Source organism: Antedon mediterranea, chromosome 1 (genome assembly GCF_964355755.1).
Source record: "Antedon mediterranea chromosome 1, ecAntMedi1.1, whole genome shotgun sequence".
In the NCBI taxonomy this organism is placed as follows: Eukaryota; Metazoa; Echinodermata; class Crinoidea; order Comatulida; family Antedonidae; genus Antedon; species Antedon mediterranea.
In genome coordinates this window covers 14918616-14936885 of record NC_092670.1, presented here as the reverse complement: position 1 = coordinate 14936885, position 18270 = coordinate 14918616, and the positions used below count along the sequence as shown (strand labels likewise).

At 32.8% G+C, this 18270-nt stretch overlaps 1 protein-coding gene across 1 annotated transcript in view; it reads left to right on the top strand.

Moving 5' to 3' along the window:
- The window catches only part of LOC140057884 (uncharacterized), a 54232-nt gene that overhangs the window by 29576 nt on the left and 6386 nt on the right, over positions 1 to 18270 (top strand). Inside the window, exons 17-35 of the mRNA XM_072103625.1 lie at positions 318 to 497; positions 1072 to 1302; positions 1640 to 1822; positions 2953 to 3185; positions 3617 to 3736; positions 3841 to 4272; positions 4671 to 4790; positions 7244 to 7600; positions 8874 to 9035; positions 10927 to 11097; positions 11469 to 11756; positions 12166 to 12457; positions 12759 to 13129; positions 13258 to 13847; positions 14496 to 14516; positions 14975 to 15125; positions 15618 to 15839; positions 16418 to 16702; positions 17321 to 17530. Coding sequence (XP_071959726.1) covers positions 318 to 497; positions 1072 to 1302; positions 1640 to 1822; positions 2953 to 3185; positions 3617 to 3736; positions 3841 to 4272; positions 4671 to 4790; positions 7244 to 7600; positions 8874 to 9035; positions 10927 to 11097; positions 11469 to 11756; positions 12166 to 12457; positions 12759 to 13129; positions 13258 to 13847; positions 14496 to 14516; positions 14975 to 15125; positions 15618 to 15839; positions 16418 to 16702; positions 17321 to 17530 — 4619 coding nt within the window. The remainder of the gene's footprint in view (positions 1 to 317; positions 498 to 1071; positions 1303 to 1639; positions 1823 to 2952; positions 3186 to 3616; positions 3737 to 3840; positions 4273 to 4670; positions 4791 to 7243; positions 7601 to 8873; positions 9036 to 10926; positions 11098 to 11468; positions 11757 to 12165; positions 12458 to 12758; positions 13130 to 13257; positions 13848 to 14495; positions 14517 to 14974; positions 15126 to 15617; positions 15840 to 16417; positions 16703 to 17320; positions 17531 to 18270) is intronic.

The following is an 18270-nucleotide window of genomic DNA, read 5'->3' as shown; positions in this document are numbered from 1 at the left end:
TTTGTAACTATTTCTCTTCTCAAGTAACTACTAGTTTAGAATATGACGAATCTGCAAGATATTATATTTTTATATACAATAGTTCCTCGCGTATAATCGAACCCTGACTCTACTATCAACCTCGCATACAAGCATTTCCCCGGGCAAAGTCCCAGTGTATAATTCAACATTTGAACAAAAATGGGCATAGCATAGAGGTCTAGGGTTGTCAATTTTTTAAATTATTAATACTCATTCTCACCAAAAATAAAGTAATTTCTCTGAATTTGACTGCCTTGAAAATCAATTTAAAGCACTATATTTTTACTATCTTTTAGGTGTGCCATTGTCCCCTACTGGAGGCCATCACCATAGAGAATCTCCCTCTCCAGATGGTATGCAGGACACCAGTGTAGCGTCAATCTACAGTGATGAGGGCCTAGAGTTATCTCAACAACTTGCAGAGAGCATCTTTGCTGGGCCAGACCTTGATGCTGAGGGGGAAGAACTTGTTTTGGGTAAGCTAAACTGTTCCTTTAAATGTGGAAGCTTTTTGGGTCATTTTTGTTGTTCTTTTATTTGGTACTACACAATACAATTACAGAAATTTATGGAAAAGTTTAGATAGTGAGTGAGTGGCCGAGCGGTTAAGACAGTGGAACCGTAATTACGTAGCCATATGTAACATCGGCAGGGGTTCGAGGCTCACTCACTCCATGGTTCTGGTGGTAGAACGAGTCTTCTTGGATAAGGACTATAAAACGTAGGTCCAGTGTACACATCTAGCTCGTGTGCACTTTAAAGAACCTAGTACATCTTTCGAGACTGGGCCCTCTGGGAGACCAGTCTTTGACTGAAGAGGTTACCCAGTATAAATATAAATTTCAATCAATTCAATCAATAGTCTTATTATAGGCTTATGTTATTAATTTCAACCTTGAAAAATTGATTGTGTTTAGGTGTTTGTAGAAATTAAATAAATAAACAAGAAGGAAAACAGATTTAATCAGAATGAAGATGTAATCTGTATATATGAACGCAAGCATAGATATCGACTATTACAGACAACCTGATTACATATTTTTATTGCAGGCGCTAATGGTCGGCTGCAGTCAGCTGTTGAGAAACTGCTAGAGATGATGGCAGCAACCACACAGCAGCTCCATCAGGCTCGTGGCATGCAGACCGAGCTACTGAACGCAACTATGAGCAGTCAAGATGAACTGAACCAGATGAGAGATCGCCAGCAGCAGTTAATGCAGCAAGTTAAAGAGGAAGTTGAAGAGAAAGAGAGAGTCAGCAGAGAGCTGGATAGCACTCAAGGTGAGACAACAGTAGCTGCAGTGAAGAATGCTAAATAAATGGAAATATCTACCTAACAATATGTTTTCTAACCACTGTTAAATAGACTTTCTTCATCTGTACCTATATGAACTGGTTGAGTTAACCAAACCCAGTACTAATTTTGTACACATAAAAGAATACTTTTTATTATTTTTCAAAAAACGAATAAGTTAGAAATGTTGAGGGTATTCTCTAACCAGAGATTTTCAGTATGAATAAGTGACTAGATAAGGGGAGTTAACCAGCTTAGTAATTATTTCTGTGCATGTCTTTTTTTTTATAAAATAAAATGTTTAATTAAACTTTATTTTGATAGGCTTATTACATGGATACACCGATGAACTAAGTAAAGCCCAAGGCAATCAACATCCACAACTGGAGACATTACTGTTTAAGGTTACTGAACTTGAGAAAGAGAGGGATCAACTTATTGAGGATAAACGTGTACTAGAAGAGCAACAGTTAGCATTGGCTGAAAAAATAGGTGAAGATGGTTTTGGTAAGAACATTTAAAAATAACTAATTTTTAAAACGGGAAACTGTAATACTAATAATAATAAAATAAGTACAAAATACAATATTTTGACTCATAATTATCTGATACATTTAAATGTATTAAATACTAGATTTGAAATAAAACCCCATAACATAGAAAAATATCAGATTGTATCCGGGGTAGTTTTGGTACAAGCAACATTATGAGTACCGTACTGACGCGGGTATAAGCCCACCCCCCTTGAACATGAAATCACGTCAAGTTTGGGGGGTGGGCTTATACCCGAGGATCCAAAAATGCAGATCGTCAAAAACAGCCCATGTACACTGTGTATTCCACCATGCGAGCGAGCGCCCTCACGTGTACAACGTTGCCTCTAAAAATACACGAGGTGTAGAGTGTTGGAAAATTAAGCTTATAGTTTGTGTAATTTATCGTAGAATATCTTATTTTAAACAAGAATTTATCAAGCAGAAAAGCAAGTATACAATGTTCGTTAAATAGAAATGTACCAAAGAAATTTAATAAGCTTGTTTATAGCAGCCGATACCAAATAGTGGTTTTCCGTTTTGGCGACTTGTAGCGTCGTCGTGTGTGAAGCGATCTTTCGACCGCGATTGAGTGTAAACAAAACAGGACCGCTAGGCCTCATATGGCCTAGCGTATATTAGCCTAGCTTGGTTATGATCAAAGGTAGGTGTATTTGGGGTATGGACGTCGGCAAATACAAAATAATGTATTACGACGCACACTGTAGATCTTCGAATTAATGGGTGTGGGCTTATACCCGAGTGCCTCATTTTTCATGAAAATTAGTCAAAAGTCGGGGGTGGGCTTATACCCAAGTATGGGCTTATACCCGCGTCAGTACGGTAAATTGAAAATAAATATATATATAATAAATCCAGTATACTACTATCCCTATACCGAACTCTCTGACAACCGGTAATTCAAAAGGTCCCAAATTCATTTTTATCAATAAAAACAAATTTCCAGAATTTATTGAAAACCAGACATATTTACCAATCCAGTCCAAGGGTTGACTGTTTAAATAGATGTATATTTTTTGATAGAGGAAAATATATCTATTACATATGTATGCGATAAATTAAAATAAATGCATTGCATACTAGGTTTGATAGAGGAAAACAGCAGACTGCGTCAAGAGAAGCTATGGCAGGAGCAGCAATCTCAAAAGGACCGTACTTCAAAGGAGGAACAGCTTCACCTACTGGAGTCGCAGCTTGAAGAACAGATAACAAAGACTGAAAAGTTGCTTGTGGAGAGGAAGACGGAGAAGGAAGAGTTTGATAAACAAGTGGCGTCTCTTCAGAAACAACAGCGGTCTAACAAGCAATTCCTTGGGGTAAGATTTTTATTAGTTCTATTATTGTTCAACCGTAGAAGAATCATTTTTAAGATCAAGTAAATAAAAAAATTTAAAGCAAAGTGCTTATATTTGGTGACAGGAAAAACTCATACTGAATTTAAAAAATCATTATTTTGCTTTAATGAACACAACAAAGGTAGATATGTGATCATCTGACATGGTGTAACCAATGATACTAGATAATCTTACCTAAAATGTGTAAATACATTTTTTTAAACCATATCATAAAAAAAAATATAAACTAATATGTTATCCACCAAATCTAGGACATAACAAATGTTTTACAAAGATATTAATGCTGTTGATTTTTATACATGCATGTAGTGTTTAAAAATTCAAGTTTAAAGCAAAACTAACTTTTTAATAAAATGTATCTAAACATTACTTGGTGATTTCTTTTTATAAAGGAACAAGCAACTGAACGAGAATTAGAACGTGAAGATTTTCAGAAGGAGATTCGTCATTTAGAGAATGAGTTGAAGAACCGAGGTGAAAAAGCACCTAGTAACGAACATCTCGTCAAAGAGGTATGTTTTAGAATATATTGCTTTCTTTGGCATAACTTTTTATATCTATTTTTTATTTTTTGTTTGTATTCCTGAATCTAAATGACTTTCTTTGAAATGTATAGTTGCAAGATCTTCGGGATGAACTTAGCGAGAAAGTTGACCTGCAACATATAATGGACGAGAAGATTCAGCAGTTGGAGACGGATCTTTGCTGGAAGCAAGAAACCTCGCAGGAACTTGCGAGCCAGCTGCGGGAACTTGAACAGAAACTTGACCAACAGAAACGAGTTGAGCATCAGAATCAAGAACACGAAGAAGAATTAGAAAAAGAAATAGAAAAACTACGACAAGTAGAAGACGAACTGACGCACGATAAAGAGGTTCTTCAGCAACAACTACAAGAGAGCCTGATAAAGTTGTCAGGATTGCAGTCACAACTGGAGGTCATCAAGCATGTGAATCTTGCACCAGCTCAGGATGATAGTCCTCCAATGGCATCGTTAGCAGAGCAGTTGTCTACAGAGAAAGAGGCTGGTGAAAGAAAACAAAAAGAGGTAAGCTTTGGTTATGGACAATATACAAATTATTTTGCCACATGATTTACTGTAAAATTTATTTACCATAAATTATACTTTTCAGTACCAAAGTTTTACTCATAGATAAATTAGAATGATAATAAATTGCATCTGTATTTGTAATTAAATTTGATTGTAACCCATTAATCATTAATGTATAACATATTTTAGATTTTATTATGATTGTTGTGCTTGCCTTTTTGTGTACTTTTTTAACCTTTTATGAATCTTTGTATCCACAACCAAATGAATTTCCCTGGACTTGGGATAATAAAGTTTTTTTTTATTGAAATGAATATATATCGGCTACTTCTCCAAAATCATTAACCGATATTGAGTAGGCCAGGTATATAAAGATATTTTTTTCTTTCTTTCAGATAAATGAATTAGTAGAACAGTTAGATCAACTACGTGATGATGTTTTAAATAGGAATGAACAGATTGAACAATTATCAATGGAGCTAAATGTATTGAAAAATGAACACTCTGCTAAACTGGTAAGTGGTGTTTTACTACTAATATTTTATATTTATTTATATTTTATATTATTCTTTTTAGTCTGGTATCATAGGAATATTCCATTACAGCATCTCATGTGTAATCACATGTGGAGCCTGTATCATGATTGTAAGGTTAGGTTATGAATTAGGTTATGGCCTGTGATACTAGGAGAAACATGTGAACACATAATCCAAATGTGGTACAGAGAATCGTGTGTGAATGTGTAGAAAAAGATTTCAACCCAATACTTTAGATACGGCCATACTGTGTTAGATACGGCCATACTGTGTTAGATACGGCCATACGTTGAAACACTGGTTCTCGTCAGATCACCGAAGTTAAGCAACGTTGGGCCCGGTTGCGTTCTGGATGGGAGACCGTCTAGAAATCGCGGCGGGTGCTGTATATACTGGAGAGTGATGGTGTAATGGTAATATGACTAGCATGTGATTGGCATGGGTTTTTGAGGTTATCTGTACCATACTAATTGCATCCTTAGGCAAGATGCTTTACTCTCATTGCCTCGTCCTTTGGATGGGATGTAAAGCCGTTGGTCCCGTGTACTTAACAGTGCATGTTAAAGAACTTGGTACACTATTCGAAAAGAGTAGGGGATCGTCTGCCGGTGTACTGATCTGGTAGGCGCTGCGCTGCTGGCTGCCGTGGGTCCGTGGAGGGCCTAATCCGAATTTCCTCAGTTTCCAGTTAAGCTTGAGGACAAATATGAATACCTTTACCTTTACTATTGAGGTTTAAAGATGAGCATCATATCACCACTTTATGACATCATTATGTTAATTACATACTGTACAGCAATGACATGGTTATGCTTATATAAATATTAATAAACAGTGACTAGACAAAGGACCATTATTCTTAGAATCACAATGTTCTTTTTTCTTAATTACTTTCAGTTTTATTCTATACTAATTTAGCTGTGTATTGTGTTAATTTCAAATAATTTTGATTCAACAGTATAATAGAGTATGAATAAAACACTAAAAAACACAAAACTATAAAATCATTTAGTTGAATTATTCAATTACAATCTTATATCACATAATGGTATTTGTGACCTAGTTAATTTCGACCCACACATTCTGGCAAAGAATTTTTCTTTAACCTAATGTGAAAATGTTACTATTATCTGTTTTTCAAGTTGTCCTTGTCTTTGGAATTACTTTTTTTTATTTATATAACCAGTATTAAAATTAGCTATATTTTTAAAAGAATTCAAAATATAGTAACTAATGAATTGAATGTTCTGTTTTATGTAATTTTAAAAACAAACATAGGCCTAGTAACAAAATAATAGCAAAAGGCAAAGATCAGTTTAAAATTATTTTACTGCTGTTTTAATGCAGTAAAGTACATTTATTGGACTGAAATAATGTATGATTTTATTTTGTTCAATGTAGAAGTCACTGCAATGAACAGTGTGTATGACAAAAAATAAATAGCATCAGGTTATAGAGATACAAAATATAGTTACTGCAGTAAGTGCAGTAGAATAATTTTGACATCGTGCCTTAGTGTATATGTAATATATTTTAATGCCAAATCCCTTATTAGTGTATGTTATGTTTTAATGCCATATCCCTTAATAGTGTATGTTATATATTTTAATCCCATGATGAAATTATGTTGATTACCGGATACAGTGTAAAATACTCCTAGTATTCCACATGGAACAAAAGAAGTCAATAACCATGTTTGGATTTTTTAGACAATATACATAATTTTGAATTATTAATAAGTGTATTTTCAGTGTATTAGTACAAGTGTCTTTATTTCAATGTCATTGTTTTTAAAATACCAATCAATGATACTCATTTTAAAAATACCAATTCCACATGGCATGATAACAACAAAGGAAATCAATTCAGTTGGTACCACGTTGTGCTTTTTTTACACCAGTATTGTAGTTAATTTGTATTCAAATCAATATTTAAAGAACACAATATGCTTACGTTGCCAATAACGCCAGTGTATGGTATTGCTCTGTGTGTAATGTTGTAGAGCAGGTGCAATTAATATAGTTAGTTGATAGATTAACACAAAGCATCTATTTCATGTTGTATGAAGGATAGATATACTTCTGTTGTTTGTATTTTGTAGCATTCTAGTTGTTTTTAAAAGGTTAGTATTTTAAAAAGTAGATCTGTTTATGTTTTTCCTTTTGCGTGATGTTCAAGTGAAAATTATTTTTAGCAAAATATTATTTTTGCACGCAACAGACAGGATAAACATAATTACTATTTTCCACTTTGTTCTCACTATCCAGTGTTTTTTCACTATATACCGTATTCAAATTAACAAGCACAAAATGTACATTGTTTGTTATTAGACATATTTTTTTAAATAATATTTTAGAAATATTTTCCTTATTAATATATTATTATACATATTAGAAATATTCATATTGTAATTGTTTTTATTATTTTTATAGAATGAATTAAGACATGCCGAAGAAGATAGAAAGAATTATGAAAGCAAAGAATCAATGCCAGAATTTGCACAGAAACTTATTGATGAGAAAAACTTAGAAATCGATCATCTGACCGAACAATTCACACAGTCTCAGGAGCATATTGAATTTCTGAAACAGAAGATTGATCAACAAGAATTGGAACTTGCTAGTCAGAGCAGATTTGTTAAGTCCGACACAGAGGAGGAGCGTGAGACATCACCAGTTTGTGTGGAAGAGGTACTGGTGACCAGTAGTCGAGACACAGCTCTTGGACATCCACCAGTTGGTGCAGAGGCTCCAGCTCCGCCACCGTCAAGTCAGCATGCAGAGGAGCTGGTGAGTTTGTCTTTTTGTTCAAATTTTTATTTTTTATTAATTTCTAATTAATTATTGCTTAATTAACTAACGACTCAAATGGAAATTAACTTTTTATGCTGTCCTACAAATCTTTGTTTAATGTTCTTTTCTATATTTTCATATCTGTACTGTTATTTTAGTTTTTAAGTTATTTCACACATGAACTTAAATCAACTTATAAATGAAAAAAAAATAACAAGTTTGTAATTTCAGAAATACTAGGCAATATGTTTGTACTAGAAATTGTCATGCTGAGTACTGTTTTATGGATTATGTTTTCTAATGAACTTGAAAGAGTACAGAATGAGGGCGAAGGATATAATGATTATCAAATTAGCTATGAGTAACTAACAGCCTGCTATCTGACTTCCTTTATATGTCAAAATAATAGTAATTCACTCATGCAAGTAACAATACAAGCTATCCTTTCAAATAAATCCATTGCCATGGACACATATCTTTGTTTTTGTTCATAAAAGCTTCCAATATCGTGATCTATAGATAGCAATTCAAAAGAGAAATATTTTACTACGATGTAGCTATAGGGGTTGAAATTAAAACCGTGTTGATTGAGTAGAAAAGTACTGGTCTACAGTAAGAATTTAAGTATATTGTTTATATCAAGTGTTTATTATGTTTGTTTTTATTGTATTAAGTTATCTTTCATTATGATGGAAATTGTATAGCTTTAGTTGGTTACCTTAAAGGTGTGTTTACACCATAAAGTACACTCTGTGTAAGTACACTGTAGCACTAGGACTTAGGTGCCTAGACATCACCTCAGTATTCATTTGTAGGTATGATTATAAGCTGTATAAACCTATTTTAATTTATTATTTTGTTAGTGAATTATTCTTATTATTTATAGAAGTACTGTATGTAGTTGTAGCTCTATCAAATATTAGTAATAAATTAAACTAGGCTAAGTATTGAGTCTGCCTTGGTTTAAATGTCCCACTATACCCTCGGGTGAGCTTACTCCTGAATTTATCAATATAGCGTATTTATATTTTTTTGTTTTGCTTTTGAACATTGAAGTGTTCTTTGATGTCCATTTAGTTATCCGTACCTTGGTGAATAACTCCTTGTTTTTAAGTAGTCTTTTTTTTAATCCTTATAGATGTAAATATCTTGATGATGAATGGATAAACTTCAATTGAATATAGTACAGATTGTTTAAGTAGCTTGTTTTAATTTTAATATTTTAAAAACTCATGATTTAATTTTTGCTTCTCTTTTAATTTTTCTTCAGGAGAAATTGAAGGAAGAATATGAAGACATGTTGCAAAGACGTGACAAAGAAATAAGCAAACTTCATGAGGCACTATGCAATGAAAAAAATCGAGATGTTCTCGTTGACCCTAAAGTTCTAAAGGTCTTGGAAGAGACGGAGTTGGAGAATGATCAAACAAAGGTAAGCATGTTATGACCTGGAAACAGGAATTGTGGAATTGATAACATTAGTGTCGGCTTCATTGAGAAATGAATTTGAATAGTTACAGTGGTGGATTATTATAAAACTGAGAAAGAGTAATTTTTTTTAAAGTGTTGGACAATTCGGGCAAAGTTACATTTTTTAAATGTATGAATACATCTCTTGGTAGGATTTGAACCTCTATCCTCTAGGTGACGGGACGAGCAGCATAGCGCTAGACCACATAGCTGTATATGGTATTTCAGATCAACTATAGGTTTGTCTGTATGGCACAACTTTGACACATTAAAGACACCTGGAATATTATCTCTTAACTCTATTTTCAAATAGTTACTGGTACTTGGCTTCTTACTGGTACTTGATCATTTCATGACAACTACAATACTATCTATTGTGCTTAAAAGGAAATGTCAGGTAGCAGTTAGGAAGTATTTGAAACTACAGATAGTTCAAAGGTCGTTCACCATTGATCATTGCTACAGTCTATATGATACAAGAAGCAGTTGTTTTTGTCTGGGTTTGATTGGTTAAATTTGTTTGAAACATTTATTTATTTTGTTATGAATGTGGATTTTACACAAATGTGATGGGGAGGCTGTGGGTAAGGAAGGCTTTAATGGTGTAGGGTGTTTTGTATTGTTTTACTGTTGTTATACTAGGTGTATTCGACCAGGGAGGTATATATTTTATACCTCCCTGATTTGGCTGAGCTGTTATGAGCAGATAAACTGCAATTCTGAAACCTCTTTCTTTGAGATGTTTGCCTATTGTTTGTCATGAGAAGTTACGGTTAATGGAAAGATAATAGGGATCTTTTGATTTGCGAGAACATCTTCTTGTTAATTCTTTGACAAATGACACATTTTTATATTTAATCAAAACTTTAGAAATTTCTTACAAACCATTGATTTCTAACTTCTTTTTCTAGTATTGTTATAAGCTTTATGCTAGTCTTTGTTGTTTTTGCCAGTTTTAAAATTAAAATGTATTCTTTTGGTATTTGTTGCCTTTTTAATTGTTTTTAAAAGTTTATAAAAATAACAATTTCCTGTATATAATAATTATTCTTTTACAGTGCTCCTTTGTCATGCTCTCATTCCCAAAATAGAATGTATTTTATCAAACTACAGTACTTTGTTTTCAAATTTCAATAAATGATTTAAAAAATTTTAAATTCCCACTTACCACCCACTCCACAGGAAGTAAGCAATTCAAGTAGGATGTCACAACTTATGGATTGTCAATAGCCACTATTTGGCCATATGGATACAAAGTTTAGTTACTTGTATTTACACATTTTCTTTCTAAGAATAATTGTGTATAGAAAAATAGATTTGTTACAATTTCAATGTTTAATATCTTTCTTGTTTTTTGTCGTTTTTTTTGCTGATGAAGTATTATTATTATTAGTAAAGGGTTTACATTTTTTATTTTTAGGTTTTATGTACTGTACAGTAAACCGGTCCTTGTAAACTTCATAATGCAGGATCATTGCCATAAATTATATACTTTAATTGTAAAGTTATAAATGATGACTACATAAATGTGAAAAATGAATGATATAAATATTATTCTATTTATTTCATATCTTAGTCAAACTTAATGTTAATAATTTTATATCATTATATATTACCTTAAATATTGCTTAATTAAAATAAATTATTGGAAGGAGCTAAACTCAAACTGTTGGTTCAGTACCCACTGTTTCCTTGGGCTCAAATATAAGCCCAGCCATCAGCACAAGCTCAGTAGTCTAGAGATCGAGTCCCATTCTCATGCATTTAGTATAAAGTACAATTACGTCGCATCATAGAAGCTTTGAAGTTCTGAACTATTTTATATACGTTTTTTTTATATTCCATGTTCTCAGAAACAGCTTGAAAATGAACTGGAGTCATTGCACGATCTTTTGGGAGTTCGTGAACATGAAGTTAGTGAGTTGGAAATGCGGTTATCACGACTGCAAGGAATGTCAATGGGTACGGATGGAGATGTAGAAAACCTCAAAGACCAGATTGATGGGCTACATCAAGACATTAAGGTGAGATACTAAAACCTCTTTGTCATAAAATAAATACTTTAAAAAATGTAAGTTATTTTAAAATACTGTATTGAGAAGTTCTCTTGAATTTATAAAATGTAATTTTGAAAAAATTTATAATCCAAAACATGAATAATTACTTGATCTTGGTATTCTAACTCTCTCCCTGGTCTTTTAATGATAAATCAACTGTGTAATGGGTGAGAACAGTTTTTCCTAATTTAATAACTAAATGTCACTGGAACCCTTCAAAATTAAAATTACTGTCAATGTCATAGAGCAGTATCTTCTTTGATAGCTGTAGCTTAAGTCATTTTTTTTCTCAACTATGTTGGAACATTAATAATATTTATATTAATTAATTTCCTTAGAGCAAAGATATAAAGATTCTACAACTAAATATCCAAGTAGATGAGCTAGAAGAAGCCATTGTACAACGGCAGCAAGAGCTAAGCCATGCTGCCGTAGACCAACTACAAGATCTTCAGAACCAGCATTGCCAAGAGTTAGCGGTGATGGATGAGAAGCATAAGATGGAGTTGGCAGCGTTAAGAGATGCTTGTGATGCTCAAGGGGAACGTGTAAGGCAGCTGGAATCTGACTATGATAGGAGATTAACCAGTTTACAAGGACTATCGCCAGGAAAAACATTGCAACAGGTATACATTATAATTCCAAAGCAAATTACTGAAAAAATGACACTGACTGTGTGTATTTTAATGGAGACAAATAAAATAAGAAGAAAGCTAAATCCAAACGTTAAAGTAAAACAGCCAAAAAGAAATCGCCAAGCTTCCGGAAAAGACTATCCCTTCATGGCTAAATAATAATTAAATAATAATACAATTAATAACAATTCTATTGGTTGTAACAGGTTTCTGGATAATTTGAAACACTGCTGTAAGAAAATATTTTATCAATACAGATAATTTTTTTATTTGTTTTTTTAAAACAATTTACAGTTTGTAATTTCCTGGTACTTTTGCAACAAGGTTGTACATTGGATTATTTTAACAAGGTGAATCAGAAAATTGCATATAATATATGCGTGTGTTTTTCTTTAAATAGAAATTGGATGAAATAAGAAGAGAATTGACCATGCAGCACCAAGATCACATACACGACATCCAGACAAACATGGAACGAGATGCAACAATCCGCATCAAACAATTGAAAGAGGAACACAATCAAGAGGTTGATGATCTTAAAACCAAACATAAGAGAGAGCTAGAACAAGCAATCTTGCAAGTGAACCGTGATCTTATGTCAGCACATTCGGAGGAGATTGAACGATTACGGAGGAATTTCCAGGACCAAAGGCAGATCACAGCATCGCCAATCAGTCCCCAAACTAGTACAGGTAAGTGTAGTGTTTACGTTGCAATGTGCATATAGAGCTATGAGCTTAGCTATTAGAGTGCATTTAGAATGTACAATTATAACAAACTGTACAGTATAGTCAAATCACCAGAACGGTTGTGCTTAAATATATGATAAAAGAGTTAACTTGTTATCTAATGTGAAAAGTAGTCTAACTAATGTGTTTTTTATATCAATTTATCAATATTTTGTACACAAAAGTGACTGCTTATTTACCAGTTATGTTGAAATCCTATATGTACCATTTCAATAAAAAAAAAAACATGAATTTTCATTATTAGAACTTGGTCAGAAACTTAAGTCTGAGGTGGATACAATGGAAAGGCTTGATAGGGACTTGTTGGGACACTTAAGATTTCGGCAAGATGGCATTGGTAAGGACAGTGAATCCACAGAATCAGGGATCGTTGACAGCACGTCAGACATTCCACTGAGGTTGCAAACACTTCTTAATCGTGTTCATAGCGAAGGTTTACAGGTTCTTTCTATGTCTGATCTTCGGTATTTACGTCAGCATACGTCTCCGCGGAAGAATGTACAGAATGGTGCGGATATTGCATCTTTGCAGGAGTCGTGGGAAAATGAGAAGCAAGCCTTATTGGATGCTATTCAAGCCCTGAAAGACCTCATCTCACAAACAACAGGCCAGTGGGTAAGTTGACAGAAATGAGTACAAGTTTTAACTATTGTTTTTAAATTATATTGTAATCTGTTATACTTATGCAGTCCTATACACACACTTCTCAAAGTTTCTTAATATTTGTTTTTCTTTTCTTTTAGTCTGTGAGATCATCTGAGACAGACTGGCGTGGACAACTTCTGAAGGCAATCCTGTATGTTTTTGACAAAGAGCGTGAGATGTTATTGGCCGAGCTCAGAACGCATGTTGTCGCCAGTGGAGATAAAGATCTGTCTGACGTACAGATGTTAGAGAGAAGAATACGAGAACAAGAGTCTCACCATCGGTCTGCCTTGGATCAAATATACAGTGCTGACCGGACGTCCATTCTAGCAGAAATACAAGACCTGCATTCTCAAAACACCACCTTGACTTTAGAATTGCAAGAACAAAGACAAAAACTTATATCACAGTTAAGTAACATGGAGGAACAGACGACAAACCGCGAACGTCACTTAAAACGCCAAACCGAAACCATGGAATATAAAGTAAAACAAGAACAAGCTTTGAATGCTGACCTGAAAAAGAAGTTATCGGAGGAACAGAATAAATTAAGTCAATTGTCTCTGTCATCTAGTCAAAATCAAAGTGATAATCTGATGTTGAAGAACGAAGTTGCAGACGAGAAGATGAAAGTAGATCAGTTGAACGATAACTGCCAAAGATTAGAAGAAAAAATTGTTGAGATATCGTGAGTATTTGATGACCTTTACAATAATTTTGTTATTTTAAATTCATGTTTGCTGTGTATGCTAATTTAATCATTTATGTTTTAATCATTGTTTGATTTACCATATAGTACTAATATTGTAATATTAATACTGTGTTTACATATACTATATTTATTTAGTATACACTTTAAATATTTTAGCATTCTATTACGTTTGTATACCTCAATTATTTTGATATAAAATTAATCAATTGAACAAATCAAGTTAGTATGGCTCGTAATTCAATCAAATCTATTGTATTGAATCAAAATAAATACAACATATAATTATGTAATCCCAAAACCAATTTATATAAAGTACAGCAAAAAAGCACTTTAGATTTTAAAAATAACAACCACAATTGGTTCTATAAACATTGTCAAGAATAAATTCATAATGTATGTTTCTGTGATGTGTCACTGCCTATTTTCAATTATTTGTGTTAAATTAATTATACTTTCAGTTCAGTTATTAACAACATGCATAATTCATTATATTCGGCTCCAGTTACTGCTCACATTATGTTATTATAGTATAGTATATATATATATATATTTCATGCTAACCTTGTTTACATGCTTCTAACTTTTGCTAACTTTTTTTATTTAATTTTTGGATAAATGTTACAGAAATGTTGCTGAATCTGCCTTGTAAGTATTTGTTTTGAGAATGTTTTACTAATTAATATATTATTATTATTATTTATTATTCTTCATAGTTATTATCACCATTTCTTATTAATGGATGTGTCTTGCTTTGTTATTCCAATACGCTCTCGATATTTTTTCCCCCATAGAAAATTATTTATTGGTTTTAGTTTACATAATTTAACTTTTTCCATTTGATTCAAATTAAATGTATTGTCATAATGTGTATGTAAACATGAATGAAATACTGTAATATTGGCTTGGAGAATTCTAACTTTTCTTGGTGGTTCATTATACCACTACCATTTCATGCAGTAATGAATATTCATGAACAATTATAGATACACTAATTGCAGTAACAATAATAAAATCTTTAATTAAGCCTTGTTCACAACAAAATGTGTTCATCCAGTAAAGACTATTCAACATTTTTAAAACTCAATATACTCTTTCATTGTCAGATGTGCTTTGGAAAATGAAAAATCACAAAATATTTGGCTACAAGAATCACTTCAAAGGGAACAAGAAACTAGAAAGAGACTGCAGCATGCTCTTGATGAAGAACATGACATGAGCAGTGATGCTATCCAACGTGAGCAAGGCCTCATTAAGGTTGGTTGGTTTTAAAGCCAGTCATGCATGTCTATGATGCGAATATTATGTTGTTGTATGATAGTGTTAACATGTTGAAATTTATGTTCACTTTGTTTCATTGTGAGTGAGCTGTGTCGTTTTTTTATGTTGTATTGTAGTTGATCAGACCAACATTTTTATTGTCATGGACATTTTGCTTTGCTTCTTTTTTTGTGTCAGTTTCTGGATTTGGGGAGTTAATAAATAATTATAGTCAATAATTGTTATAACCTAAAATTAGAAAGGGATAAATAAGATTTCCCCTTTGTAAACTAAAGTGTCTGGGGTGTGAGAAACAGCAGCTGTTACAGGTGTGTGTATACTTGAGGACAGTAGTTGAGGTGGGCTTATCATTGAGGTGACTTTGTATGTTATTTTCTGTGTGCTATATTGTAAAGGTGTAGTCTAGTTGGGTAGTTTCATTGTTAGTATGCAGCTTTAGAATGAATTATGCTTTTAAAATAATAACAGAACTTGCGAAAAGAACTTGAACGAGAACGAAGCAATGTCGTCAACAACAACAGTTTGCTGGAACAAGAAAAAGTGAAGAATCAAGGACTACGTCAAGAGTTGGAACTAGAGAAGAAGAAAACATCAACAAAACTAGGCTCCGAGAAAGGCAAAGTGTCAGATTTGCAAGGGCTATTGGAGGTGGAAAAGGCACGCTCGCATGATCTGGGCTTAGCCGTACAGGTATAATTTTAGTGTGGCTATTTTGTTATGCATGTTTTGTATTGTATGAAGGTATGCATGGCGGAATTAATTTGGTATAAATAATTGTCCACCTTAACCCCTTGTTTGCAACAGAAGACAACGTAAGGGCACACTTTGCTATGAAATGAACCAACACATATTTGAGGAACAATTTTGGTTCCAAAAATGTGTCCTTATAATATGGGTTCTACTATAAATTACATGTATATTTCAGATTTGCTCATTTAATTCTTGATTGATTATTGATAATGAAATAAAATTCAATCAAATATATTATACTATAATTTACCTCTAATTATCATGACCAACAATCTATACTCTAAAATCATAATCATTTTTCTAGTGCTGTCAACACTATCAAAAAAGTTTAATAAAATGTGATGTGCCAAAATATGGTAGTGTTATGCCCAAATATGGTAGTGATATGACATCATTTCCATATATGGGCACATCACATTTTTTTTTGTCACATAAAGTTTGATAGTGTAGACAGATCTTTAGGTTGTCAGATCTATTTTATCATTTTACTAAACAGAATATTTTGTTTTTTTCTGAAGCGTTTACAAACTCTTAACAGTAAACTACAAGATTCTGTAGAAGAGGAACGTAGTGTCTTCACGGACACATCAATTGAAGATAAGAAAGCTATCAACGATTTACAAATGCAACTAAGCTCTGAGAAAGCCAGATCACTGGACCTAAAGGCAGCCATTCAAAGACTACAGAACACACTTACCTCCCTGGAAGAAGAGTTGGAATCGGAGAGAAGGAAAGGCTTGGAAAATGTGAACAGAGAGAAACTAGTGATCAAGCAATTCAAACAAAATTTGGATACTATCACTGTACGTTAACTACATTTAGGCTTCATGTCAAAACTACTGTTTGTTTGTTTATGCAATTATTTTCAAGCTATTTTCTTTTTCTTGTACATAGTTTTTTTTAAATTGACTGACCCATAAACTTCTACATTGAAACAAATTAAAATCATACGTTGTTTCAGTAGAAAAGGCAGTTACTGCAATAGTATAGTAATAGTTTTGATATGATAGGCACATGTGACCAAGAATTACCAATAGTGAATTAATCAGATAGGTGGCAGTCCCCCTGAAATAAATGAAGAAATAAGTAAAAGTCTTTCATGAAAGAGTTTTCTTTATATTTATCTAGCATTGAATCAACATGCATAAAATCAATAGACCTATTTTGTTTTTATTTCTTTTTAAATAGTAGTGGGGCTGTAGCTTGGTGGTTAACATTCTTGCCTTCCATTCCCAAGGTCCAGGGTTCAATCCTAACCTAGTGCAGGGTTGTAACTCAACTACATTCTCTAAGCTTATAAGAATAATTAATTATAAAATAGTTTTATCCATCCTGTAATTGGTGATTTACTCGTTGTTGGATTGGATGTGTATGAAACAAAAAAAAAACATTAATTTTGTAATGTTATTAATTTTAAACAGGCTCAAAATGTTAGTTTAACAAACCAAATAGAGAAAGAGCGTAAATGTACATTACACATGCAGCATGAGCGGGACCAGTTGCAGGCAAGTCTTCTTAAGCAACAAGAACGAGAACAAGAGAAGGATTTCCAAAGGGAAAAGGAAAGAGAAGCAGAAAGGTTACGAGAAGTTGAACGAAGACGAGAAAAGGAAATTGAACTGAGAAAACAGGTACAGTACAATTATATTGAGCTCTATAATATCAGACAAAAAAGTGTGCCCAAATATGGTAGTGATATGACTTCATCATGTCCACATATTGGCACATCACATTTTTTTAGATTTGTTTTGTTAGTGTCCATGTTTTAGATGTTTTTGTCAATTGTTTTCTTTCCCATATTTCAAAAAGTAAGCACAGTATTGTCTCTTGAAATGTAACCAAAACATTCTATTCTGTAAATTGTTTCTGAATTTAAAATTATCCTATAGAAAATCCACTTTTTCATTTGTTACCTAAAATGAAATAAAATTTGTTTGGGGAGGTTTTTTTTTTCATTATACAGTAAACCCCTAATAGGGACACACCTTTGGGAATCAACAGAATATGAGTTGCCCAAATGCCCCTGAATAAGGATGTCACAAAGGAGGAGTTCTATTGTATTTTGAAAAGATAATAAAACAAATTTATTATTCGTAAAAATTAATTCAATGTTGATTGAATGTGAGAAAATTGAAGCCAAGCCAAATTTTATTTTGTGACTCTTTTTCTGAGACAACGCTTTGCTGTATTTACACCTTATAAGTCTATGTCTTAGTCATATCACTATTAAATATTCAACTTGTCTTTTTGCACTTAATTTTGTAAATTCTGTTCACGTTTTATCTAAATATGACAATTTCTATGTAAATGTCTCACAAAACCATTTCACTGATTTAACTTGTTGTATGCATTGTATCATATTAGAACTTAT